The 9,056-nt window shown below is 41.5% G+C and overlaps 1 protein-coding gene across 1 annotated transcript; it reads right to left on the reverse strand.

Moving 5' to 3' along the window:
* Window positions 1-1,924: 1,924 nt before the first annotated feature.
* LOC101090873 (heterogeneous nuclear ribonucleoprotein A1-like) lies at window positions 1,925-3,263 on the reverse strand. The gene is given in 2 exon segments (XM_019832933.3): window positions 1,925-2,533; window positions 2,535-3,263. Coding segments are annotated over 2 exon segments (879 nt in total). The 5' UTR covers window positions 3,206-3,263; the 3' UTR covers window positions 1,925-2,325.
* Window positions 3,264-9,056: the final 5,793 nt, after the last annotated feature.

Below are 9,056 nucleotides of genomic sequence, written 5' to 3' on the forward strand. Positions count from 1 at the left end.
CTTTTTTTTTTTTTTTTAATATTTTTGTTTGTTTGTTTTTTACATGTATTTATTGTTTAGAGACAGAGAGAGCACTTGTCGGGGAGGGATAGAGAGAGGGAGACAGAATCCGAAGCAGGCTCCAGGCTCTGAGCTGTCAGCACAGAGCCCGACACGGGGCTCGAACTCACAAACCGTGAGATCATGACCTGAACCAAAGTCAGACGCTTAACTGACTGAGTCACCCAGACACCCCCATCACCTTCTTTCTACTCCAGTGTGCACCAGTACCTTTCCGCTCACCATCTCCTTGTACTTTATCTATCTGGCTTCCCCTGGCTCAATTCCGGGCCTTGCAATATAATGCCTAGAGGTTCAGTTTTGTCACTGTAGCATCAAATGAGCCTAGAGGTTATTTGGTTTTAATTATCATTCATTAAAACAATCAATGTAGAGGATTTAGACATTCAAATGGTTAATGGTGGGACATTTAGGTAATTACAACTCTTGAATGTTCTCTCTTCTGCTAATTGTTTTTATTGAACCAGATTTGTGTCTAGGTCTTGAAAAGAAGTGGTTGAAGCCTGTAACACAGGCCAACATTTTGGGGGGAAGTGGAAGAGGGAGGTCTTCTGGGTCCTAAGCCCCGCTTCAGTCTCTTCATATTCCAAAGAATAGATGTACAGTAAATAATCCCCTGAGGCTCAAAGACCCAAGTCAGATTCTGTCTATATTTGGATACCTGTGCCCTCAAATAGCCCCCTAAATTACTCAGCACTAATTAGTAATTAATCCATGTACCGGTTTCATGTTTCTTTTGATAAATGGCCTTAGCTTATACGAGGCTCTCCCTTTCTCAACTACTCATCTCCTTCTTTTCTAGTAACCCATATTTTACCCTCTCCTCACAGGCTGATATCAGAACCATTCACTGATTCAAATTCATTCACTCTCTAGTCATTCATGCAAATTTATTATTTCAACCAACCAATCATCTGCTAGGTCTTCTAGATAGTCCTGGAGATTATAACTGTGAGAAATTGATTTTTAAAAATTTTTTTAAATTTTTAAGTTTTTTTTTTTTTTTTTAAATTTTCTTTTTTTGAACGTTTATTTATTTTGGGGACAGAGAGAGACAGAGCATGAACGGGGGAGGGGCAGAGAGAGAGGGAGACACAGAATCGGAAACAGGCTCCAGGCTCTGAGCCATCAGCCCAGAGCCTGACGCGGGGCTCGAACTCACGGACCGCGAGATCGTGACCTGGCTGAAGTCGGACGCTTAACCGACTGTGCCACCCAGGTGCCCCAAATTTTTAAGTTTTTTAATTTTTTTATTTTTCAAGAGAATATTAAATCATTTATTGATTACACATGATAATGGACGATACACAAGCTTTAATCCCATCTATAATTTTATCTGATACCATAATTCAATTTAGATACATTGCATAGGATGTGCCAACAATCATATTAATAACCAAATAAACTCCAGGACTTTGCTTGGGTGACCCTTTTAACGGTGAACTCCAGGTCACAACACATTAACTGTCAGTTCAACCACACCAATGTTTGTGGAGACAACGGCTTCTGTGCCCAAGCAGGTTGCAAATAAACTTCAAATGGAACCTGGCATCACCCTGATGGAATTCTAACTTCACACTGTTGGGGTAGTTTACCAAGATGGCTTCAGAGTAGACTAACTTTACACAGCACATTTTTTTTCAACTTTTTTTTTTTTTTTTTTTTGGGACAGAGAGAGACAGAGCATGAACGGGGGAGGGGCAGAGAGAGAGGGAGACACAGAATCGGAAACAGGCTCCAGGCTCTGAGCCATCAGCCCAGAGCCCGACGCGGGGCTCGAACTCCCGGACCGTGAGATCGTGACCTGGCTGAAGTCGGACGCTTAACCGACTGCGCCACCCAGGCGCCCCAACACAGCACATTTAAAAAAAAGACACATTTATTTAGCGTCATGATCAGACTATTACATTTAGCAATCAACAGCATGGGTACAAAAAAAATCTACATTAAAACCCTTTGTTGGAATGCTTTACACTTTCCACATAACAGAAACTAAAATAACCTGTTATACAATTAGTCACAAATACGGTCCTCGAGTTTTTTGTCCATACACATGAGTATTGTCTAAAACATGTCTTCTTTGTAGCAGCTAGGCCCTGCCACCACTGTGCTTGGCTGAGTTCACAAATCTCTTGTAACCTGTAGCTTCCCTGTCACTTCTCTGGCTCTCCTCTCCTGCTAAGCTTTGTTTCCTGGCAGTAATTAAAACCTTCTGCCACTACCATAGCTACTGCTGCTGCTGGAACTGCCATAGCCACCTTGGTTTCATGGTTTGGCAAAGTATTGGCCTCCACCACCATAGGGGCCAGAGCCTCTGCCTCCAAAGTTTCCTCCTTTCATGGGTCCAAAATTTGAAGATTGATTGTTGTAATTGCCAAAATCATTATAGCTTCCACCACCTCCAAAGTTGCTTCCATCGTTACTAAATCCGTTATAGCCATCCCCACTCCCACCACCACCTCGACTGCCGCCAAAGCCCACTGAAGTTTCCTTCACGGCCAAAGTTGTCATTCCCACCAAAACCACCTCCACGACCACCACCGAAGTTCCCAGGACCACTTCGACCTCTTTGGCTGCAGGAAGCACTAGCCATCTCTTGCTTAGATAAAGCTTTCCTTACTTCACAGTTGTGTCCGTTCACAGTATGGTATTTTTGAATGACAATCTTGTCTACAGAGTCATGGTCGTCAAAGGTCACAAAAGCAAAGCCTCTCTTTTTGCCACTGCCTCGGTCAGTCATGATTTCAATCACTTCAGTTTTCCCATACTGTTCAAAATAATCTCTTAGATGATGTTCTTCAGTGTCTTCTTTAATGCCACCGACAAAAATCTTTTTCACAATTAAGTGGGCACCAGGTCTTTGAGAATCTCTTGAGACAGCCCTCTTTGGTTCCACAACTCTTCCATCCACCTTGTGTGGCCTTGCATTCATGGCTGCATCCACCTCTTCCACAGTGGCATAGGTGACAAACCCAAAGCCTCTGGAGCGCTTGGTGTTTGGATCTCTCATTACCACACAGTCCGTAAGCGTTCCCCGTTGCTCAAAATGGTTCCTCAGACTCTCATCGGTTGTTTCAAAGCTCAAACCTCCAATGAAAAGCTTCCGCAGCTGTTCAGGCTCTTTGGGAGACTCTGACTTAGACATGACGGTGGTGGGAGGGGAGACTTTCACGATGCTTACTCGGCGGCGTCCATGGGCAGAAAGCGAAATTGATTTTTTTTAAACTTGTTTCCTGACACCACCAATGCTTTTATTTATTGTTAAAAATTCTTGATGACACTGGTGTTTGAGTTATTATGGTTTGAATATTACCTGGTCTTTGTCTACAGTTACCAAAGTAAAATAGTAACTATGCCCTAATAAAATCCTTAAAAGTACTAAATGATAAGTGTAATGCCCCCAATTTTGAATCCGAGAGATCACCAAGGAGCTGATACCGATGCAAACGCACGAGGGTTTATTTGCAGGCTGGAGCTTGGGCCCAAGTATACCCTACACGGTGGAGCAGGGACTTGGACCCCTAGGTTAAGAGGTGTAGCAGTTTTATAGGGGCCAGTGGCCAATGAGATTGTAACACACACAGAAAGCTGCGTAGTCATGTCAGTCCACACGCAGGTGGCCAGTTGAATTACAATTTACCCTATAGTAACTGTTTCAACTAGCCTATCACTCTGGTCAGAATTGTGCAAGTTTGGTGGGCAAAAGGCGGGGTTTACATTCTTTGGCGGTTAGGGGTTCCACATTCCTATTTGAGCTGGTTTCCAGTAAGGGTGTGCTCAGCAGCTTGACTAGGGTGGGAGAGTGTCTTAAGCAATAAGTAGGTCATGTGGGGGTTATACATGATACGGTGGGTGTGGTACAAAATGGAGTTAGTCTTGCTCTGCTTGTCCAGGGGTAGGGGATTTTTGTTAAATTCCTTGGGTCCCACATTAAGGGGTGCCTGAGCTGCTCAGTTGCTCGATTGTCTGATCCTTGATTGTGGCTCAGGTCATGATCCCAGGGTTGTGGGATCAAACCCCTTGTCGGCCTCTGTGCTGAGCATGGAGCTTGCTTAAGATTCTTTCTCTCTCTCCCTCTGCCCCTTTCACTGGCTTGCACACACACTCTCTCTTAAAAAAACAAAAAAAAGTACTAAATGATAATAGCTGAGATTAGAAGAGAAATTAAATATGAAATATGGCCGCCAAGATACTGATAGGAAATAACTCCCAGAGACTATGCTGAAAGAACTGAAAAGACTGACCATTTTAAATCTCTTTTCTTTCTTTCTTTCTTTCTTTTTTTTTTTTTAATGTTTATTTATTTTTGAGAGAGACAGAGACAGAATGCGAGTGGGTTAGCGGCAGAGATAGAGGGAGACAGAGAATCGGGAGCAGGCTCCAGGCTCTGAGCTGTCAGCACAGAGTCCGACACGGGGCTCTAGCTCATGAGCTGTGAGATCGTGACCTGAGCTGAAGTCAGAGGCTCAACCGACTGAACCACCCAGGTGCCCCATCTTTTTTTCTTTCTTTTTTCTTTTTTTTAATGTTTATTTATTTTGTGAGAGAGAAAGAGTGCGGGCATGAGTGGGGGAGGGGCAGAGAGAGAGGGAGAGAGAATCCTAAGCAGGCTCTGTACTGTCATCTGCAGAGCCAGATGTGGGGCTCCATCCCACAAACCATAAGATCATGACCTGAGCTGAAATCAAGAGTCAGATGCTTAACCGACTGAGCCACCCAGGTGCCCCAAGTTTCTTTTATTTCCGTGTGGTATTCAGTCCAGGTTTGGCTGTACAGACGTAGTCTTTGTTGTTCTCCTAGACTCTATTTCTTTCATCCCTATCACCACATCTCTGTTATCGCCGTATCAGGGAGTCTCATTAACCCCAACCACCACTAAATGTCTTTTGGAAACAGCTAACCTCTCCCATTCCTTCTTGGGGTGACTTTCTGGAGTATTCCACCCTACCTCCCCAAACCAAACTGGCTGAAGTAGGTGGTTCAGTAAGTCCTTGAACCTGTCATTATCACACTGCATTGTAAATGTTTGGCTGTTGCTAGCCTTTGTTAATCTGTGAGTTCCTTTAGAGTAGGCATTGTGCCTTAATTATTTGTATGTTCTCATCACTAGTAGAGTGCCTGGCACACTATAAACAATAATAAATGTTTGCTGAATTAAAAAATGAATTTAATAAACCAAGGGATATTTTCCCTAAATCTCACAAGGGGGCAGCAAGGAATACAATTTTTTTCTATTGTCTGCAAAATCACATATCTTTAAAGCCAGAAGAGACATTAGCTTAGTTGAGTAAACTTCTCATCTTCTTAGAATGCTCAAATATTTCTTTAGAGAAGGACTTCATGGCATTCATAGAAATTCTCTCATAGGCCTCATTTCCAGGTTTTTAAAATGTCACGTAAGCATACAGTCTGTTGACCATCCTCACAAATGTGTACTTTGGCCATAGCTCTGAATTTAGTTGCCTTACCCAACTCTCTTAAGATTATATAAAATAATAGGCATTTCCCTAAATGGAATTTTCTGAATGTAGTATTTGTTTTTGGCTTCTTGATTTCTCATATGATCACATACATTTACCACTCTTAGTGCCATCTTCCATTTTTAGAGTTGAGGAAATGGAGGCCTAGAGAGGTTAAAGAGTTCTCCTTTATTCACACAACAAATCACTGGTTGGACTGAAACCAGAATTCCAATCCTCTGACCCTGAATCTTACATTTCCTTTTATTGTCTGAAGGTCACGGATGCTTTGGTTTGGAAACAGAAGCATAATTCAGGGTATATAGACTTTAGTACCCAATTCCTTCTAGATAAATGAGTGTTTACATTTCAGTCCTACTGAAGGTTAGATTGCAGCATCTATCGTGAAAAAGGGTTTGTACATGTTCTTTTTCTTTATTGAATTAGGAAATGCAAGAAAAACAGTCTTTACAAACTCGCAGTTCTGAAATAATACAGTTCTATAGAGAAGGAAAAAATTTTTCCTCAACCTTCTTAGGGCCCGTGGCTGCATCTGAAAATTAAACCAATCAGGACAGATTAATGGGAGAAAAGCATGCAGATTTTACTAAATTTTTACATGTAGATGGGAGCCTTCACAAGAGAATCAAGACCCAAAAAAGTGACCAGAGCAGGAAGCTTTTATACCTCTTAGACAAGGAAAAAATAAATTTGTGAAGAATTGATAAGACAGAGAAATTTGGGCTAGGGATAGTAAATGGTGAAATGGTAACTAGGAAGATCAGGATTAGTTCAACAAGGTTTGTTTATACATCCTTCTTGGCCCCAAATTTCTCTGTCTCTGATGATAAAACTGTCTTTTAGTACATTCACAGTGTTGTGCAACCATCACCACTATTTAGCTGCACCTTTCATCATTCCATAAAGAAACCTTCTACCTATTCATACTGTTGGCAACTTGTTTTCTTAATGAATATTACCATGTAAAGATATGTCTCATTTTTTAAATAGCTTTATAGTATTCCATTATAAGTACCATAGTTATTTACCAATCTCAATGGATAATTGGGTTATTCTAGAATTTTAAAATACTATAAGCAATGCTATACTGAACACCCTTGAATGCTTGCATACTTCTATGATACACATTATTAGACACAGAAATGTTGAGTCAAAGGAGATAAACATTCAAAATGTAATCAGGGGCGCCTGGATGACTCAGTTGGTTAAGCATCTGACTTCAGCTCAGGTCAGATCTCACGGTTCATGGGTTTGGGACCTGCCAGGCTCTTTGCTGACAGCTCAGAGCCTGGAGCCTGCTAAGGATTTTGTGTGTCTCTCTCGCTCTGCTCCTCCCCAGGTTGCCCTCTGTCTCTTTCTCAAAAAAAAAAAAAAAAAAAAAAAAATTCTATATTTTCCTCCCAAAGAGTGCTACTAATTAACAATTCCAGCATTTCCAGTATTTCCCCATCACACTTTCCTACCCTCTTGCCAACACTGAATATCATCAATCTGTAAATATTTTCCAATCTGATAGGTAGAAATAATCACCTTATTGTTTTAGTTTGATTAATTATAAGGGAAATTGAGCATCTTATAATGTTTATGAATGATTTTGTGTGTGTGTGTGTGTGTGTGTGTGTGTGTGTGTGTGTGTTGACTTGCCTGTTCATGATCTTTGCCCACAGTTCTATTGAGGTGATTTTTAAGTAGTTAATAGGAAAGTTTTTTGAAAGAGTGTTTGCTTTCTCATTTTGAGCAAACCTTTTTCCTTCTCTGCCCAGGAAACATTCTCTTTGTGTGTCTCTCATCTATGTTAAGAACTTCCAGGCCATTTGGTTAATGTAACCTTTTCCTGCTGAAGAGAGAGGGCTTGGTCTGTGATCATCAGAAGGATTTTAATATCCTATTTCCGTTTCCTTTAGAGTTACCGTCCTCTTTTTCTCTCACATTAATTGCTTTGTGTTCTCCCTGCTTGATGCATTTGACCTTCATTTTTTCATGTAGTTCTTGCTAATATCCAGCTGCACTGTATCAGAGGAAAATTAATTCCTTTGGAGTTTTGAGTACATTAGATAAGGAAATCCATTGCATTGGTATTTCTTTCAAGATGTGTCAAATTTTTTGTCAACCAAGGATTTCCCTTTGACTTATACTTTATTCTGTGGAATCTACCTGTTCTAAATGCTTTTTAGACTCCCAGAGTGAGGTCCTCACCTCAAAGCCAATGGCAGCCATTATTTCTTTGTCAAGGTGAGAATGTCTGACTAAATCCCAGGTTAACTGGTCCTATGCAGTTTTGCTGAGCTCCCCCATAGTAGGAATGCTTTTTTGTTTCTTAATTCAAATGGCTATCCTGGGTTCCTGTCCCCTATCAGGGAGGGCTTTGCCCCAAAGTAGCAACAATGACCTCTGGGGCTAGCTTTAGAAATTAATGAAGCCTTGTGGGATCCTTTGCAAAGGAGGAGCTGGCATAAATGGGAGGTGTGTTCTATATGTTCTCCGGGGAGTTGAAACAAACCAAGGATGAAAAAATGCTGCCACAGCTGCTACTGCCTGTGAGTAATGTGAGGGTGATGTGTTGACAACACACAGATCCCCAGAGAGACCCCGGGGGTGAGACCGTCACCATGCCACAGTGCGTTTTTCCATGGTTTTAGCATTGATTTTCAAATGACACATTCACTTAAAGCCCGAACCTGACCACTGTGTGATGTGGGATGGGTTATACAAGGCTCATAGCAGCTTTATTATCTCTACCACCACGCATCGGTGTGGGAACAAATCAGGGATTCTCAGCCCTTTTCAGCTCCCAGCTCATAAATAAGCTTTATTTGGAGATGGACTGAAAGGGGAAGCCAACAAGAATTTTCCCTCTGTGCCTTTGACAATGAATAGAATGAAGTTTTGTTCTGTTTTGTTTTTATGAGTAAGCACGATATTATTCAGTCACCTTTCTGTCCCAGCCGCCAGCCCCCATTCCAAAGGGAGAGCCCATGTACTCACCTAGGTGGTTTGACTTGGTTACTTATGCCTCTGGTACCTTTAGAAACATTTGGTGCCCACCCTTTCTGGCTTTCTGAATGTTACTAAGATCTTTAATTGGCATAATCTGTTTCTAAAGGTCTTACATTTATTTATTATATAAATAATTTTCCCCTCAATTTTATACGTATATATATAACAAGCACGTTGCTGATAGAAAATCTGGCAAATATAGCAAAATATAAACAAAATTAAAATCAAACACATTCTTCTTTTTTTAATGTTTATTTTTGAGAGAGAGAGAGAGAGAGAGAGAGAGAGAGGGAGAGAGACAGAGTGAGAGTGGGGGAGGGGCAGAGAGAGAGGGAGACACAGAATCCAAAACAGGCTCCTGGCTCTGAGCCGTCAGCACAGAGCCTGATGTGGGACTTGAACCCACGGACTGCGAGATCACCTGAACTGAAGCCAGATGCTTAACCAACTGAGCCACCCAGGCGCCCCTCAACCACACTCTTCTTTTTAAAAATTCTTTTTATTAATATCTATCTTGAT

This window comes from Felis catus, chromosome B3, assembly GCF_018350175.1.
Source record: "Felis catus isolate Fca126 chromosome B3, F.catus_Fca126_mat1.0, whole genome shotgun sequence".
Taxonomy (NCBI): domain Eukaryota; kingdom Metazoa; phylum Chordata; class Mammalia; order Carnivora; family Felidae; genus Felis; species Felis catus.